The sequence below is a fragment of the Hemibagrus wyckioides genome, linkage group LG02 (genome assembly GCF_019097595.1).
Source record: "Hemibagrus wyckioides isolate EC202008001 linkage group LG02, SWU_Hwy_1.0, whole genome shotgun sequence".
Taxonomy (NCBI): domain Eukaryota; kingdom Metazoa; phylum Chordata; class Actinopteri; order Siluriformes; family Bagridae; genus Hemibagrus; species Hemibagrus wyckioides.
In genome coordinates, this window is record NC_080711.1 from 17218928 (window position 1) to 17237489 (window position 18562).

General features: G+C 37.2%; 3 protein-coding genes across 5 annotated transcripts in view; 2 read left to right on the forward strand and 1 right to left on the reverse strand.

Moving 5' to 3' along the window:
* The window catches only part of ccdc137 (coiled-coil domain containing 137), a 13710-nt gene extending 13370 nt beyond the window's left edge, over positions 1 to 340 (forward strand). For all 3 annotated transcript variants that reach the window (XM_058414752.1, XM_058414761.1, XM_058414769.1), the window contains one exon: positions 1 to 340. This exon is cut by the window's left edge and continues 3296 nt beyond it. The gene's annotated coding sequence lies outside the window, so the exon portion shown is untranslated.
* Positions 341 to 946: 606 nt separating this feature from the next.
* On the forward strand, positions 947 to 4996 carry LOC131368688 (myeloid-associated differentiation marker-like protein 2). Its single transcript, XM_058414738.1, has 2 exons — positions 947 to 2615; positions 2695 to 4996. The coding sequence occupies exon 2, from the start codon at positions 2924 to 2926 to the stop codon at positions 3833 to 3835; it is 912 nt and encodes a 303-aa protein (XP_058270721.1). The 5' UTR covers positions 947 to 2615; positions 2695 to 2923; the 3' UTR covers positions 3836 to 4996.
* Positions 4997 to 7910: 2914 nt separating this feature from the next.
* tsen54 (TSEN54 tRNA splicing endonuclease subunit) lies at positions 7911 to 18293 on the reverse strand. Its single transcript, XM_058374540.1, has 11 exons — positions 18174 to 18293; positions 15534 to 15692; positions 14881 to 14944; positions 14625 to 14708; positions 14407 to 14505; positions 11195 to 11247; positions 11017 to 11115; positions 10128 to 10732; positions 9550 to 9610; positions 9311 to 9418; positions 7911 to 8495 (listed from the first exon to the last, which is right to left on the reverse strand). Exons 1-11 carry the CDS (start codon positions 18233 to 18235, stop codon positions 8348 to 8350), a joined length of 1542 nt encoding a protein of 513 aa, XP_058230523.1. The 5' UTR covers positions 18236 to 18293; the 3' UTR covers positions 7911 to 8347.
* Between the last annotated feature and the right edge of the window lie 269 nt (positions 18294 to 18562).

An 18562-nucleotide genomic window follows, 5' to 3' on the forward strand; every position in this document is an offset into this window, starting at 1 on the left:
AGCTGCAAATAAAGGAAATTCAAAAATAGAAGAAGAGGCTGAAAGAAAGCAATGTTAGATGTTGTGAGAGGTAATTTCATGACTTTAAAGAAATCAAGTTAAACTAATTTAAATGCAGAGGGGAAAAAAGGCAAATTAAAGTAAACAAAGAAATTACATTTGTTAACAAATTGTATACTCAAAATGAAACCAGTTTAATAGTATTTTATCCATTCTGTCCTGGTTAATGTCTCCTATCACTCTGGTCTAATGGAGTTGAATGGATTCATGTGGAATTCAAAGCATCAAAATATTATGTGTATTATGTATTAATTGTGATGTGTTCAGAAATGCTGACAAACAAATCAGAAAAATAAAAATCAGGCTCAGGTTAAAATGCATGTACATTCTGCTTTAGTGTCTTAACTCTGAATGGACAATTTGGGGTAGATAAAATGTTTTTGTGTGTGTTAACATGCTCCATCAAAGTTCCCTGGCATCAACATGCAAGGTATGAGATGCACCAAAAAAATGCAACAAAAGTTATGCCAAGCAAGCCCCTGCAAAGAAGTCCATATGAAAAGAACATTTTGAGTTGGATTTTCCTTTGTTATTTTGTTATATTTTGGGATTCAATACAATATTTGTTTGAAAATATTCATTTATAAAGAAAACAAAGGTTTAAATCCAGGGTATTTACTGAATATTTACATGTTTACACATATTTACACATGTATTTACATGTGTTGTCTAGTGGTACTGTACCTAGGATGTCATGTCTTGGTAAAATAAATATTTTCAAGTATAAAAATTAATAGGAGTCTAGTAGTTTGTGCAAATATAATATAGAATCTATAAACTATAAGTATGATCTTAAGTTACTGGAGTATTCTTAATTGTACTTAATTATACTTAAGTGTACTTAGCTGTACTTAATAAAATAAAACTTTTTTTTAATAAAACTTTTTTGATACAATTCAGTGTTACAATGGTAACAGGTAGAAGTTTCCAGAAAATGTTTATGTGAAAAGTGCAAAGAGGCATTATCTGACATGCCTGCCACAATTTTTTCCAAGTCTTACAGCTGTAATATTACACCATCTACTGTTACTGCAGTTTTACCATACCCCCTGATTTCCCCCTCCCAGATTTGCAAAGTTATTACTTTTTTTCATTTTAGTGAGATGGCTGAACTTGTTTAAATGAAAGTCTGCAACTATTCCATCATATAACCATTAGACTGGATATATAATGCAGAATGTTAAGTTGTTTTTTGACTGTATGGTCAGAGTGCAATTGTGTAATCAGGAAATGTGTTCTAGTATAAACATAAAGTCCATCTGCAGTCCAAAGTAATCTGCATGGTTTCTAAATGGTACTATTCTCAGCAACCTTATGTATCTCATACAACAGCAATCAGCCTTTAAGTGATGACTCCTAACAGAAATAGCACATGGGGAAGGATCAGACAGCGTCTTTTTCGTAGTGTTCACTTGTCTATTTTGAAAATATATTGTACTATAGGTTTCAATGTTTGTATTCTACTTACTATCTTGTAGTATACTGGTTAGCTGAGAACACTCAGTTTTCTTGCTGCTAAAATTAAAGATTCTGATTATAAATATAGTTGCCAAAAATGTATTAATTAATTAATTAAAATGAATGGTCTCTAGTCAATTTGTCACTATAAATATATCTGAAACAATTTGTACATATTACATCACACTTATTGAATACTAGTATGTATTTCAAAAATATTGATTTCAATAAAAGGCTAATTTTTTTTTGAGTGCACTTGTCATTCAAAAATATTGAACATGTATTATGTAATTGGCTAGCTAGTTAGCTAGCACTACAATACCTTGGCATAGCTTTATTTTTATGTATGCAAGCTATATGGTATTGTGACAAATATCTTTGCTGAGATATTTCAAGATAAGATGTGAAGAAAATGTCAAAAGTTTTGTAAGACTAAGTTTTCTGTTTAAAAGGAAACACTTCTAGGTACCTCTTAACACTTCTTCTAATTACATATGAATAGTCCTGAAATCCTGCTGCAAGTGTATTTTATAAGGTGAAGATGTTTATTTCTATTGTGTAGTTCTAGTCTGCTCCTTTCCACTATAGACTCTTTTCAATTAAATTCACTTTCTGCTGTGCCTGCTAGTTCCCAATATCACAAAAGTATTAGTAATTTGCCAATTTTAAATTTTCCTTGTGTTATTGCAAAGGTTGCTTCATTTGTATGAACCAGTGCTCTGTGAGACATAAATGCAGTCCTCTAGGCTCTACACAGAAAAACCACATCCCCGCCCTAAGATAACTACATACACATTTGCCTGACACAGACATATGTTCCTATTTATAGAACTGGTGTGGTACAACTTGGTATAACAGTTTCCTTGCAGTTCAACTGGGAGAAATTGAAGGAGAAAGACGGACACAGAAACAAGGCTATGAAAAAGTTATTCATCCACTCTTTTTAAAACGCTTCTATGGCATGGATGAGGAATCGTGTTTTGTAAGGGAAACTCCTTTTGACAAGACCTTGAAATTGGCAGATGAAGCTTTTTCATACAAAATTTACTGAACATCAGGAATATTTTACTTTTGCTACTATCAATACATAGTCAAAGGTACGGAATATATTTTCTTTTTTACATTACATATCAATATATAAAAATATAACTTTGAACTTTTTTGTAAAACCCTCAGATAAAATTAACACATTTAGAGACAAACACAAGAACTAAAAATCTGGTCCTACACACCGGATTTCAAAGTTTGGCATGAAAGCACAGAAGGAGACTGGTAATTAAAGGGCGTCTAAAAAAAGAGCTGGACAGAGGGCGAGGCTGTGGAGTCATATGTGGAGGCACAGTAACTCTGATTCTAAAAGAAGAGCTGTTTGAATCCATACAGGCTGCACCACGAGGATTTACTCATGGATCCCTATGGAGGTCACTACCTGAACCGAGAAGCAGTGTTGTCTTTACTGGGTATGGCTCGCACGTGCCAACTGATATTGGGCTGCACCACGATGGCTTTGGTGACTCACAGCGCAGGCTTCAGTGCCACCTACGGCACTTTCTGCATGTTCGTGTGGTGCTTTTGTTTTGCCATGACATTGATTATTTTTGTACTTGATGTGGTTCGCCTGCATGGCTGTGTGCCCATCTCCTGGGACAATTTCACTGTGGCCTTTGCCATGCTTGCCACATTAATGTACATCACAGCTTCTGTTGTCTACCCTGTATACTTCCTCAGCAATGAATGCCCGACTGAAGGCTGTGAAGTGCGCAACTATCGCATTGCTGTTACTGTGTGCTCCAGTATCTGTTCTTTTGCCTATGGTGCCGAGGTTCTCCTCACACGGGCCAAACCAGGCCATGTAGTGGGTTACATGGCCACCATGTCAGGCCTGCTAAAGGTAGTTCAGGCCTTCTTTGCTTGCATCATCTTTGGTGCTTTGGCAAACGACAGTGAGTACCATCGCCACATTCCCACACAGTACTGTGTAGTTGTCTACAGTCTATGCTTTGCCATCACAGTGGTAGTGGTGATTCTGACTGTCTCAGGAAGGACTGTAGTTCTGAGGCTGCCGTTTGACCGCTTTGTGATTATATACACTTTCCTGGCAGTCCTGCTGTACATGAGTGCTACTGTGGTGTGGCCGGTCTTCAGTTTTGATAAGAAGTATGGCTCTCCTGGGCGACCGAATGATTGCCCCCAGGGAAAATGCCCATGGGACAGCAAGCTTGTGGTGGCAGTGTTCACCTTTGCCAACCTGGTGCTCTACATCATCGACCTACTTTACTCTCAGAGGATCCGCTTTGTCTCACAGTCAGCTGCCTAAAATAGCATTTCTGCTTCTACTTGCTATGAAATAATGCATCTATTGATGCTTATCCAGATATTATCACTAATATTTCGTATCTCTGACTTTTATGATAGATAGATAGATAGATAGATAGATAGATAGATAGATAGATAGATAGATAGATAGATAGATATGCTTATGTGATGGAAATCCTGTGATAGATTCATTTTCATGTATGCCTTTCAGTGTTACTTAATAACAAATTAATTCAGTCACATCTTGAATTTATAAAGTCATGTTTGTTTGTTTTTTTCTTTATGTCTATTTATAATATCCATTGATTTAGATGATGACTGAAGCATTTTACTCTACACTTAAGTATATTGCAGGGTATTTTTTCAAGCATGTATCCTGTTACTGGATGTAATACTTTGTTGCTAAATTCTTGAACTCCTTCCTCTTAACCAGAGCTCTTTGTTATAACTGACCATACATTAAAACTACTGTTTCATTAACAGAATCTTCAGAGATCTTTCACTTTCATTTTATTCTGTTATTTTACAGCATCTTCTGTGTACTCTGTGTGGTGGATTTATAAATTGTGGCAGTAATTTATTTAATTTAACAGGAATGTGAATCAACCTTGTCACCTAAAATATGTTTAACTCAAATGTAACTCTGGGCATGTAGGTTATCATTCTATCTGTATGTCATGATGAACAATGTTTCATCAAGAAACATTTACACTACACATTTTTAGAGTCTACTTATATATTAGCATACTGTGAGACTCAGTGTCAGGAATCAAATTACCATTCAGCACCTAGTGATCTACCAAACTGGAGGTTCACTGGTTCAGTTCCACATTGTCCCACTTACATTTGGTACTCTGGTCAGGAGACATTTAAAAGAAGTTCAGGGGTATAAAAAAGATAAGCATTGTACAATATGAGAGACCCTTGGGAGACCCTTTTACCATCACACATCTACCATCCAAGCATCCTATGTCTGTTATGCTGTACTTTAACTGTTGTAAGTTCACTCTACACTTTTGTTATCTGTATGCTTGGGTATATAAATATTATATTCTGTATGTGTTGCTGCATTTTTTTTTGTAAGTCACATTTGCTGCATTTCATTTGCTACTACAAACCACTAGCACTATAAAAGAATCTCCACATTTATTTAAATTACGTTTTTATAAACATTTATTAGAGCCTGTCATGTGATATTTAATCTATACTTAAAGTATTGATTAAATGAACTCATCATCTGAGCTCCCATTTAGTATTTATTGTCTTCATTGCCAAGTGCCATTTTATGTTTCTTGTTTCCACACTCCAATCATTTCACACTTTTGACCCCACTGTGAAAGTCAACAGTATTCCTCTTAATACAGTGGGGACTGGTGCTTTTCAAGGGTGGGGAGCCATACTGTAGATGTGGATCTGTGATTTATGTGGAGGTGATTTATGTATGCAGGCTGGTTCTGAATGTGATTTACAATTCCGCCACCTGTCTTCTGAGCTCAGGCTCAAGAACCAGCACCATTTTAATTCAATTCGATTCAATTTTATTTGCATAGTGCTTTTAACAATGGACATTGTCTCAAAGCAGCTTAACATAAGAAATATAGTACAAAAGCTCAAGCTTAATATTAGACAAAAAGTACAAGATTAATATTAGACTTATATTTAAAATGATTTGTATTAATCCCCGATCCTTAATGAGCAAGCCTAGGGCGAATGTGGCAAGGAAAATGGTAAGAGGAAGAAACCTTGAGAGAAACCAGACTTAAAAGGGAACCCATCCTCATTTGGGTGACATGGAGAGTGTGATTATGAATAATGTGCTTTTCAAATCATATACAACCAGTGGAAAAGATATGGACAATTGCTGGGGCTCCAACTGGTTCTAATCAGCCGGCATTAATGGCATTAAGCAGTTTAATATTAACGTAATGTATAAAACCTTAACTCTGGCAATTATTTATTAATAAATTGAGTGAGTGGATTTTGTAATATAAAGTTTTTTTTTAACAATTCATCATAAAATATGCATCCAGCATCATTAAATATGGAATAGGAACATTACATTACATTGACTGTCTAAAAAGCTGAACCCATCTGTTTTGGATCTTTTAAAAATAATATCATCAAATCATCATCTAAGGTACATTATAAACATTCATTATAGCAAACATTCAGTTTGATGAGTGTGTTAGTTGCTGGATATTTAGTCGTCCTTCATTCCTTGTAATAGTTTCACAGTATTTATTAGTTAGCTCTCTGTCACAGAACCTAGGTTTTTAAAGTTTTTCATGTAGGAGGTAATGAGTCTGCCTTCAATCAGAGTTTAGAGGCTTTATAGATATCTGAAGCAGATTAATTTAAAATTAGATAATAGTGAATACATAACACCAGCACTTTTATCTGAAGCTAAGACTGCTAAACATATTGTTAATAAAATTATTTCTGATTAGGTGTTCAATGTACTATGTTTAACAGAAACATGGATTAAACCAAATAAGTATGTAGCATTAAATGAAGCTAGTCTGCCCCAGCATAATTATATACACATCAGCCCTGTGTAAATGCAGGATAGGAGGTGTCACGGTTATTTAGGATGATAATCTAGGTATCACCAAAAACCTAGATATACATTCAATGCATTTGAAGTTCTTTATAATAACCATTCTTAAACATATGTGCACTTTGCCTTGTCAAACATACATTCACATTGCCTAGCGCAGAGTGGTTTATCAATAGTCTCCCAGCATTATCACCCATCACTGAATCACTGTCTCATAACTTGATCAGGCAAGTCAAGTTTGCTACACTCTAGTTAATGTAACTGTTCTTAAGAAATTAGGTCTTATTTGACTGATCGTTATCAGTTTGTAAACTTCTCTACGCAAAGCTAAGATCAGCAATTCACAAGGTTCTGTTTAAGCCCTCATTTTTTTCTTTATATATGCTTCTGGTACTGATAATATTATTTGAAAACATGGCTTTAGCTTCCACCGTTATGCTGATGACAGTTATATGTTTCATCAAATCCAGTTGAGAGCCACCAGCTTAATAATGTTGAGAAATGTGTAAAGGGCATTAGACACTGGATGCTTGTCATCATGTACATCAGGACATGGTTTGATTATTGACTTCAGTCTTTCATTTGAAGCTCAATTAGATATTTCTAGGATAGCCTTTTTCATCTCAGAAATACTGCTAAAAATAAATGATGTAAATGATGCAGAAAAAGCTAGTTAATGCCTTTGTTACCTATAGGTTGGATTATTGTAATGCCTTACTGTCTGGATGCTTCAGTTAGTACTTTTCATACAAACTGACCTGACTAATATATTTGCCCTGTTACTGGCTATTTAAATATGTGTAACATTTCTTTCTAAATTTACATTTACAGCATATACCCTGATTTAGAGCGACATGTTTCTCTTATTTATACAACTGAGGTGATTGAGGGTGAAGGTCCCAGCAGTGGCAGCTTGGTGGTCATGCGATTCAAACTTACAACTCACATCTGATCAGAAGTTCAACACCATAACCACTGAGCTTCCACTTCCCTTCTAAAGGTTTTAGGATGTTTAAACTTTCTTGAACATTTAAGATTGGGCTGAATAAGCAACAACCATTTATCCCACATAACCAACACTGACTGAAAATAATGACAGTGTGTGAGTGCTTATGCTCTCCAAAGAACACTGCTGGAACAAAGCAGGACACCTGTTAACTGGCAATATGGTCATGGGTGCCCAAGGGTCTTTGATGTGTGTGGACCAGTCTGGCCATCCTCCTCTAATCTCTATTATCCTGCAGACCCTCTGCTCACAGAGTGTTTTCTTCTTTTTCCCATTCTAATGTGATGTTTATCAGCTAAAGTTCTTGAGCATGATTGTTTTGCACTGTGCTTCTGCAACCACATGACTGGCTGGTTAGACAATGACATAAAAGTGCTGTTTTACTTTAAATAAAGTTGTGTGTGTCTGTACATAATTGGTGAGGAGATTAGGAAATTATATGACTGGAAACATGTTGCTGGAATAAGAAACATTAGAAGCTAAAAAAGTAACAGTAAATAATAAATGGACACATATCATGAAAATAGTTTAATTTATAGTAACAACTGTTTAGGATTTTAGTACATAATTAAAATAAGGGTTCTATTTACATTTTCAACTCACTTTATAATCATTTATAATCAGTATATTTTTTACAAAATCTTAGTTTTCGCAGCCAGATTGTATCTAAATCATGACAAGGATCATGGATCTTTAGACCACAGCTGATTCTTTTCCAAATATGGAGAAAACAATGACATTTGTAGACCTTACTTGAATGTTATTATAAGTACTATTACTGTGCAAAATGTTATTTGAAATGCTTTTACACATGTGCAGTATGTAAGTTGTGAATAGGCATTTGAAACTGCCATAAAATATAATTAAATGAAAATGCACTAAGACCCCAATAGACAGGACTGCTTTTGTTGGTTAAAACTGGCTTCTTCATGTTATACATGGAAGTCCTGTTAATAGACATCAGTGGGCAGCTGGAATTCCTTGAAGGAGTAAAAGGAAACGTCTCCATGGTCCACCACTGCATACGTCATAGACACATCGCTACTTTGCAAGGACAGCTGCTTCAAGACATGAAAGTTTGGCACTGGCCCATCAAAACTGTTCAAAGATGACAAATGCTCAAGTCAAAATGATATATATACACATATACACACACACACGTATGTATATATACACACACCATCTCTCTTAAGCACGATTAGCACAGTCTTCCATCAACTAACGCATTTGATTATGGCTTAAAGCTATGTGGACCAGCCCTTACCCTGACTTATACAATAATCGTCATAATTAAAAGACTGGTTTCTGTTGGCTCACTTTATTTTTCCATATTCTTTAATTAATACCAATTATATAAAATGACAGGGTTTTTTCCTTTTATGGGTGGTATTCATAGTCCCTGACCAAGTGCACTAGCATATTAGGATATGTTTAGGGACCACAAAACTGGAGGCAGAATCTGAAGTGGAGACATCATCAGAATATGCACCGTTGACATGGCCAGACAGTGGGTAGGCCTCCTATACTGGTTGTGGAAATTGCCTGATGTCTTTTGCAGGCACACACAAGGTTTTTGCTGGAAGTGCAACTTAAGATGTCGCAACAGACACCATCTCAAAGTGATATGTGCAGCATTATTAATTCATTAATACAATCAGGTTAATAAAAAAATTGACAGAACTGTTATTTTAGCTGTCTACCAGAGTATTTAAGAGTTGAGAGTAAATAGTAAATATGAGCTCCAAATGCAGACTTTCAGCTTCAGTTTCAGGGTAAGGCTCATTTATACATTATAAGGTCCAAAGTGTTCTAAAGTTTAGTTAAGGGAGGGAAAAAAACTGCAAAGTGAGCCACATGCTAAAAGGGTCTGATCATGTCTGCAAAAAATATGGTAGTCTTCCTATTGTGTTTACCTGCAAACACACAAACGGGTATAGGGCTTTCCTGGGCAACTCTTCTTAAACTCAGTGTCAGGTTGGTAAACGTTGAAGGTGATCCTCCATTGTTCTGAGCCAGGTAACCTAAGAGGGAAAAGGCTAAAGTGATATACCAAATAATATAAATCAAGCAGCTGAAGCAAAACACAATTGTCTAGCCATATGTTTTCTATAGTAAAATGCAATGTCAAGCTCAAATGATTATCTTCAGGTACCTGGAGTTTTTTGCCAACAAATCATAAGACTGAATAATATTGATGTGCTCCAGGAGCTCACCTACACAAAAAAAGAAATGAGAAGAAAAACAAAGCAGGAAAACTTGCTTACAAGAAACATTCAGAAATTTTCCATACTCAGATCTGCATTACCTCTGTTTATTGTTTACTTTATTACAAGTTGAATTAAAGCATTACATTTGTTCTGTAAGCAGTCATATCAAGCTGTAAATATGACACTTCTATCATCTAATACCACAGAGCCAATGCAAACACCTAATACATTTTGGTTTAAGCATGCACTTCTCTAAAGTGGAATCTACAAAATGGCATAACTTGTTAATAAGTCATATTTCACTTCATACTGTACATACCATACCTTTTTTGCTAGACCCAATGGGATTTCAAATGCTAATATCTACCATATACATGTGCCATTTAACTATTTTTTAATATATCACATTACTGCTACGATACATGTAGATTATGTAAAATTCTCTATTTCTCCATAATGTAAGAACACATCTGATCTGATTGGGGCTTTATAATATGACTGGTATTTCAAATCAAACACTTACGATGCGAGCTACATTTTCTGGGCTGAGCAAGAGGCAAAACCTCCTGTTCCCTGAAGTGTGTGGGCTTTTTATTGTGCTGCAGGCTCCTTCTTTTCTCCACCAGCTCCAAGTACTCGACCCAGTTCCTGCACTGACGCACACTTTGATCATCATTAATGTTGCATCCATGTCGATTTTGCTCCCTCTGCCGTTCTTGCTTGGACCACTGTTCCTGCTTCATATTGATATTTCTGTGCCACTTGGCCATGTGGCACTCTCGTACCTGCAGAGCACCAGGGAGCAAGCTGGGATCAGGAGGGGGCAGGCAAGCACAGTTGGCATTATATGAGCCCAGGTCTGGAAAAAAGATGCAGCTGAAGTCCCAGTACCAAATTGAAGGCTGGAACGAATCAGGCTGGGGTGTGCTTGGTATATTTGTCCACCAGTTCCTCCCTTGAGCTCTTTTTGATTCTGGATCAGACTTTAATATCTCACCCTGGAAGGCTTTTTGTGTTTGTAGTTGGCCAGGAGCTTCCAAGCTGCTGCATGGGACATTGGTATTAATTTCACCTTCATGTTGTCCTGCAGATATCTCTGGAGATGAGATGCTTTTCTTATTACACAGTCTAAAGAAAAGCAGAATCATAATGTATGAAGAGATATACAAAAGGAACCTTCAAATTCCACAAAATAAAAACCCTAATCACCTTAAAATGCCCATTTAATATTAAAAAACCCATATGATTTAGATGGTGCTTTGCAACTGACAAGATTCTTCTGTCTATATCTGGCAAAACTAAGTATTTTAGGCAGGCTAAGCAGAAATTTACAAAAGTGTGTTAAATGTCAGGCAAGCCAGATGAGTGAATAAAATGCATCAGTGAGCAGACATTGGCAAAAGGGTGAATACCTATAACCGGGACTCTGGTTCCATTTCCTCTTCAGCTGCTTGCTTAGTCTGTTGTTGGATAGGGGCATATTCAGCTGTTGTCTATATAAAGAAGGCAATCTATTACGAAGAAAAGACACTTTAGGAAACTGACCGACAGACATCATATGACAATGGAAAAATGTGTATGTATAGTTACCTAGTATCAAATCGGTTTACCACATAACCTAGCCTTTTTAAATGACTGAACACCTATTGACAAGAAAAGAGTCAGACTTCAAAAAATAAACAAAACATCTTTCATAAGTATATTTTTTTTGGATTGTGACAAAAATAGATTAACTACTCATTGTAGGGTAGGGGCCAACCCAGACATGCATTGCAATTTTATTTCTTTTTTTTAGTCTACACAACTGGGCAAGTAAGTAAGTAGTTTGTGATGTCTAAAAACACACCAAAAGAACACAGGTATGTTTCGAAGATTAAACGATTCCAGATTGAACAATATAAGGAGCGCTATAAGAGCAGAGATGAATTCATATACAGTAGTGCCCTGTTTTATGTCAATTCTGACTTTATATCTATTTAAAAAAATGAAATCCAATTTACGGCGCTTTACACAACCTTACGTCGGTCCCTCAGTCACATAGTAACAATGAAAAATGGCTAATAAAACCAAACTAAACAAAATGACTGAAAATACATATATTCAGTCATAGTGTCATATACAGCACTTTATAGGGGCAATTCCGACTTACGTCACGTCTCTTGGAACCAATTAACGACGTAGTGCGGGGTACATGCAAATCAACTTTCTACTGCTGCAGCCAGCTGTACTTTCTGCATAGCTTAAGTGACAGATGTCTTCCAATCAGCGGTAAGAATTCCATTCGCAAACTATACCTACCTTTTTCCAGTTTGTTTAAATTGTTGTTGTTTTGGATTTTTAAGTACTTCAGGATAAGACAGGGGTTTAGACATCTGAAGACTACCAGTGGCACAGCTGTTTGGACTCCAAGGGGACGTTCATTCCACCACCATCTGTGACAAGTAATTTGGGCTAAGTGAAGTCTGGTTCATTTTTGGCTTTTTAGCTACAGGAAGCTAGCGAGGAATGCATAGCACTAAGGTGGTGAGCTGACACCCGAATATAGTAAGAGTGAAAACAAGTTGTGCAGCTGCATTCTGTATCTGGTGCTCAGAGGCAGAACAGCCAGAAGTGAGTTGTAGTAGTCTCTCTAAATGACAAGACTGGACAAGCACCCAAGTAGTCCTTGTACATAGAAATGGATGAAACCTTCTGCTATTGCAAAAGAAACATCAACATGAGAGTGTCAGATTAGCAATGTGAGAGGAAAACGACAGCTGATTGCCTATAGTTACCATAAGATTGACCAATGTGACTGGAAGTGAGCCTAGTTGTAATAGGGTGATAACATACTATAATGGGGATGAATGACGAGGATGAACAGCAGTGCAGTTTTTCAAGAGTCAGAGTTGGATTCCCTCCATGTCACCTGATAGACTTCCCTTCCAGATAGGAAGCAACCCACTCCTATGCTATGCCACAAATTCCAAGACTTGATGGACAAGAGACTCCTGTTTTTTACTGAAGAAATGCTGCTGAAAGGTTAAGGGGGATTAGGAGTAATAATAATTTGATAAATCTAGCAGCTTCTCATGCTGATTAGGATCTGTGAGGAAATTTTATATGAAAAAGAGGTGTTATCTTCTTATTATGAACTCTCTGAAGAAAAATACATATACATATATTTTACACACATGTAAAATAAGAGACCACTGCCCAATCTCCAGATTTGAACCCTGTATGTATATATATATATATATATGTATATATATATATATATATACATACACACACACACACACACACTATATTGCCAAAAGTATTCGCTCACCTGCCTTGACTCGCATATGAACTTAAGTGACATCCCATTCCTAATCCATAGGGTTCAGTATGACGTCGGTCCACCCTTTGCAGCTATAACAGCTTCAACTCTTCTGGGAAGGCTGTCCACAAGGTTTAGGAGTGTGTTTATGGGAATTTTTGACCATTCTTCCAGAAGTGCATTTGTGAGGTCACACACTGATGTTGGACGAGAAGGCCTGGCTCTCAGTCTCCGCTCTAATTCATCCCAAAGGTGTTCTATCGGGTTGAGGTCAGGACTCTGTGCAGGCCAGTCAAGTTCATCCACACCAGACTCTGTCATCCATGTCTTTATGGACCTTGCTTTGTGCACTGGTGCACAGTCATGTTGGAAGAGGAAGGGGCCAGCTCCAAACTGTTCCCACAAAGTTGGGAGCATGGAATTGTCCAAAATGTCTTGGTATGCTGAAGCATTCAGAGTTCCTTTCACTGGAACTAAGGGGCCAAGCCCAGCTCCTGAAAAACAACCCCACAACATAATCCCCCCTCCACCAAACTTTACACTTGGCACAATGCAGTCAGACAAGTACCGTTCTCCTGGCAACCGCCAAACCCAGACTCGTCCATCAGATTGCCAGATGGAGAAGCGCGATTCGTCACTCCAGAGAACGCGTCTCCACTGCTCTAGAGTCCAGTGGCGGCGTGCTTTACACCACTGCATCCGACGCTTTACATTGCACTTGGTGATGTATGGCTTGGATGCAGCTGCTCAGCCATGGAAACCCATTCCATGAAGCTCTCTGCGCACTGTTCTTGAGCTAATCTGAAGGCCACATGAAGTTTGGAGGTCTGTATCGATCTGTAGTGATTGACTCTGCAGAAAGTTGGCGACCTCTTCGCACTATGTGCCTCAGCATCCGCTGACCCCGCTCCGTCAGTTTACGTGGCCTACCACTTCGTGGCTGAGTTGCTGTCGTTCCCAAACACTTCCACGTTCTTATAATACAGCTGACAGTTGACTGTGGAATATTTAGGAGCGAGGAAATTTCACGACTGGATTTGTTGCACAGGTGGCATCCTATCACAGTTCCACGCTGGAATTCACTGAGCTCCTGAGAGCGACCCATTCTTTCACAAATGTTTGTAAAAACAGTCTGCATGCCTAGGTGCTTGATTTTATACACCTGTGGCCATGGAAGTGATTGGAACACCTGATTCTGATTATTTGGATGGGTGAGCGAATACTTTTGGCTATATATATATATATATATATATATATATATATATATAATTTCATTAAATAGCCTAAACAATCTCAGTAAACTTAGCTTAATAAAAAAGCTAATTTTTCTTAAGCATCTAAAATGCTGTTTCTTCCATGACGGACATTTATTGAGTCTCCAAGTAAGTTTAAGAGATTTTTTAGCCAAACTTTAAAAGACAAAAGAAAATAAATACAGCTCTGTGATGTGTGGTCTACCAATGCCAAAGGAAGAATCCATCAAATGTGATTTATGACCAACCTGGTACTGATGGAAAGTCACAGTTACAGCAGAAAGGAAACTTTCATAGCCCTCTTGGAGGGAGAGAGGAAGATCCTGGTAGAACACTTGCACATTGCCCTGTTATATTTAATAAGAGATCAACATTCCATAACATGAACATAAAAACATTTAACGAATTCTAAAGGGGCTCATCTAGCTTTCAGTCATTACTAGCAACATAATGAGTAAGTACTTACACATTCCATGAGGTAAAGAGCCTCCTCTGGAAACAAGCACTGCTTTCCTTGATCAGAAAATCCCATTGTCTGCCAAAATTTTCCCTGCAACAGAATTTTATAGTTTACAGATAGTATCATTACCATGCAGAAAAATACCACGTCCATAGTTTAGAAAAGTGAGTTACAAGATGTTGTCTCAATTAACAGAACCAAAGCATGAATTAACAGTAAATTAATTACTTTATAAAAGTATTTATTGTATAGAGAAACTCACAGCTGGAGACTTTAGCTTCACCAGCTTTTCCTCAGGAATCCACTCTGCATTCACAAGGTTCCCGCTACACATGACAGAAAAGAATAAATGAGACAAAAAAAAATCCCCACAATTTATATATTTAGCTCTTCATCCATGGAATAACACCATTGGGTATCAGTAACACAGCTGGTCTATTGGTTTCTTTCACCATGATCAAGTGAAGTCAAGTGGTTCTTATTGTCACTTCTCAATATAACCTGTATATGCTGGAACCAAAGATCACTTCCCCAGGATCATGTAGCAACATATAATACATTGTTGGTAGTGTGTTGAGAATTCTGACAGCGTCAGGCATGAAACTGTTGTAGTCTGGTGAAGGCAGCATGAATGCTCCACAAAGTTGGGAGCATGAAAATGTCCAAAATTTCTTGGCATGCTTAAGTGTTAAGAGTTCCTTTCACTGGAACTAAGGGGCCAAGCCCAACCCCTGAATTCAGTGATTTGGAGGGGTGTCCCAAAACATTTGGCAATATAGTGTAAGCCTGGAGTCACCCTACTAGAAATGTCAAATGACATGGATTACTACAAACTGAAATTTAGAACATATGCTAAAAGATGCCTGTTTGCCGGTGTTCTTGTGTTGAACAAACTACGAGTTCTCTGCCACTCACACTCGCTCCACTCGTTCCTCTGTCACAAGCATCCAGTGTTCATCAAGTGTCTTCTGCAGACATGTCTTTTGCTGCTCAGAGTTGTTTGGTAAAAACTCTTTTTGACCCCTCACAGGAATCTTATGATTTCGGCTCCGACTTTCAAATAGTTCTGATGAGCTGTAAGAGAAAACATGGGACAGTAAAAAATAAATAAACAAAATGCTACAAGACTTTGGGTATACGAACAAACTAGGAACTTACACAAATGTAACCCACAAAAGTAAATAAAAACCTACAGACCTCATATGTTTCAGTAACAGTTTGCAGAATTTGATTATACTAGATTGAAACAATTAAAACTCTTATTTCTGGTGAATGTTGTATTTCTAGCACTGACTGCATGCTCAGGGCCTCTTTGTCTGGCCTCTTACTCTGGCTTACTTTACAATTTAAGTTCAATTCAATTTTGTGTATAGCACTGTAGTGGAAAATAAAATAAAAAGTCACACAGTTGACTCCTGGGTTTATTCTCCTCACAACCAGGCAAAAGAAGTCCAATGACTCCAATCCAGTGTTACATGGCAATTATATAGTTCACTGCACAGGGCTAGAATTTTGTGTTTTGTTACTGGTAAGCAAAAAACATTGGTCAAATAAAAATCAAATTAACATAAATTACCAAGAATGATTACGTCAAAATACAATAAAGAGAATTTATTGTTTTTTGTCAAGAGATGATGGCTCAGTGCATAATCATGATTGAAGTCCTAATAAAAATAGGAAGATCCTAATCATTCCAACAGTGATACAAACAAAATTCTCAATAATATTCTAGCACCTTCAGTGCTTACACCCTTATTAACAGAGAGCATTTCACATAAGAGTCAAACAGAAACAAGTGAATAATTGTATTGCTGAAAAAATAGCTTTATTCTGAAGGTCAGAAGTGAAAATCTTACAACTCAGATAGCTTTAACAAAAATAATTTTACTTCAACTATCCAAAATAGTCCATGTTCATCTTTAAAGTCAAAGAAGGTATAGGTTTGGCTTCATATTTTTTGGATGAAAACACATCAACCACATATAGCTAGTGTCGTACACAGTGAAATGAAACATTACTCCGGGACCATAGTGCTACATAAAATAACAATAACTAAAAGTCTATGTAAAATCACACAGTTCCACATATAGTGGAATGCATTGTGCAAAACAGACTGTACAATATACTACAACACAGTAGTGCACAGAGAGCAGACCTGTACAGTATTTATTTTATCTGTACAGTACAACAGAGTTTTAATGAAGATGATTTGGGGAATGTGTTACTGGCACACTTTGGACCAATTAATACTCATCATCGCTTGAATGCAATATTGGTCATGGTCACAATTTACCCATGTTTATGGGTAAACATGGGTAAATTCCAGCATAATAAAACACCATGTCACAAAGCAAGCATCTTAAACTGGTCTCATCATCATGGTGAGGAGTTCAGTGTTCTTCTGTGGCCTTCCCAATCACCGGCTCGGAATCCAATCGAACACCTTTGGGATGTGGTAGAATAGGAGATTTGCAGAATGAAAGTACACCTGAGAAATCTGCAGGAATTGTTTGATATGAACATGGGCCAGAATCTCAAGAGAGACTCTCCAACAAAGAATACAGACTGCTGAAATATAAGGGAGGCAAGCAAAAGCAATGTGGGATGCTAAAGAAATGTTTTTAAAATCTGTTAATCTGAAGTGGAGTTAATTTGATCTTGCAACTTCAAGTATACATGGGCAATGTACACTAACTGAACACCTTAAGTCATAACGTTTAAACTATTCACACAGGATGCATAAAAAAAATTTCGAAGAATGTTGTCACATAGAAGATGTCTATGGCCCTCTATCTCCACACTGCCAGTGGAACTGTCACTGTTGTTTATTAATGTGACTGCTGAAATGTGATGAAATGTGAAGTGTAAAGAGGTACACTTTGTGCTCAGATTCAGTCATATGCCATAAACTATTGCACTTCACAGTACAGACAATGATCTTAAACACCTCAAACCAACTGAGCATGCTTTTAATTTACTGAAGACAAAGCTGAAGGAAGAAAGACTATAAGCAGCTGCAGGAAAGGCCTGGCAAAGCATGGGTTCCAGAGGGCAAAATACTGTAACTAAAACTAAAAATAGTAATGGACTAGAATACTAGAATATAATCGTCACCCCAGTTCTGTCACCTCAGCTTGATCGTTTATGTAGACATTTGTAATATCAAATACCAATATCATGCCTAAACGTTTACATTGCAGTCAAACCTTAAAATCTTTGATAAGGTGTCTGAGGTACAATACCCAATTAAAACAGACCCTCTTACTTTGAAATAAAAAAGCGAGTGGTATGAACATGAGAGTTATTTAGCATACAGTGTATAAAGGAGTAGAAACCTTAAAATGTGCTATAAGAAGTATTGTGAAATAGGTGATAAATATTGATTTTTCAAATGCCTTATAAACCGACCGTGAACGCCAAAGAAGCCTGTCTCGCTCACTAAACGCACACAGAGCCCACTTACTAAGACCACGTGCTGTGCATATTTGTTTGAAATATTTATAAGAAAAGGTTCACATGTGAATAAACAACAAAGCAGTAATTTATCTCTCTTACCTCAGTAATTCATTACTAAAATCTAGCTGAAGAGGTGTCGACTGAGTGCCACTTGCAGCCATCTTCACGGCTTATTAAACTGAGCCCTTGTTCCAGTTCCGGTTGAATATCTGTCTCAGCCGTTTTCAAAAACTCTTTCTCAAACCCTGGGTCCTAGTGTGTCCCAATTTCCGTTACAATTGTGTAGCTTTCCCACAAGAGGGCAGCACTGTACCATCATTTGTTGATATCTGAACATCAGTTTCCCACCCTGGCCCGAAGTACCCCCTGTTTGGCACATTTTTGTGTTTTCCCCGCTCACACAAACCAACCTCAGCCCATGAATGGCTGTTTAGCTTAGTGATATAACAATGTGAATTGAAAAGCAAGAAAAAGTATTTGTAGTGGGC

Coding starts and splice junctions, on each gene's coding strand:
- LOC131368688 (XM_058414738.1), top strand. CDS start 2,924: ATGGATCCCTATGGAGGTCACTACCTGAACCGAGAAGCAGTGTTGTCT.
- tsen54 (XM_058374540.1), bottom strand. CDS start 18,235: ATGGCTGCAAGTGGCACTCAGTCGACACCTCTTCAGCTAGATTTTAGT. Junction 11,248..14,406: donor TGACTTTCCATCAGTACCAG/GTTGGTCATAAA, acceptor TCTTGTCAATAG/GTGTTCAGTCATTTAAAAAG. Junction 9,611..10,127: donor CAGAAAATGTAGCTCGCATC/GTAAGTGTTTGA, acceptor TTTTTTGTGTAG/GTGAGCTCCTGGAGCACATC.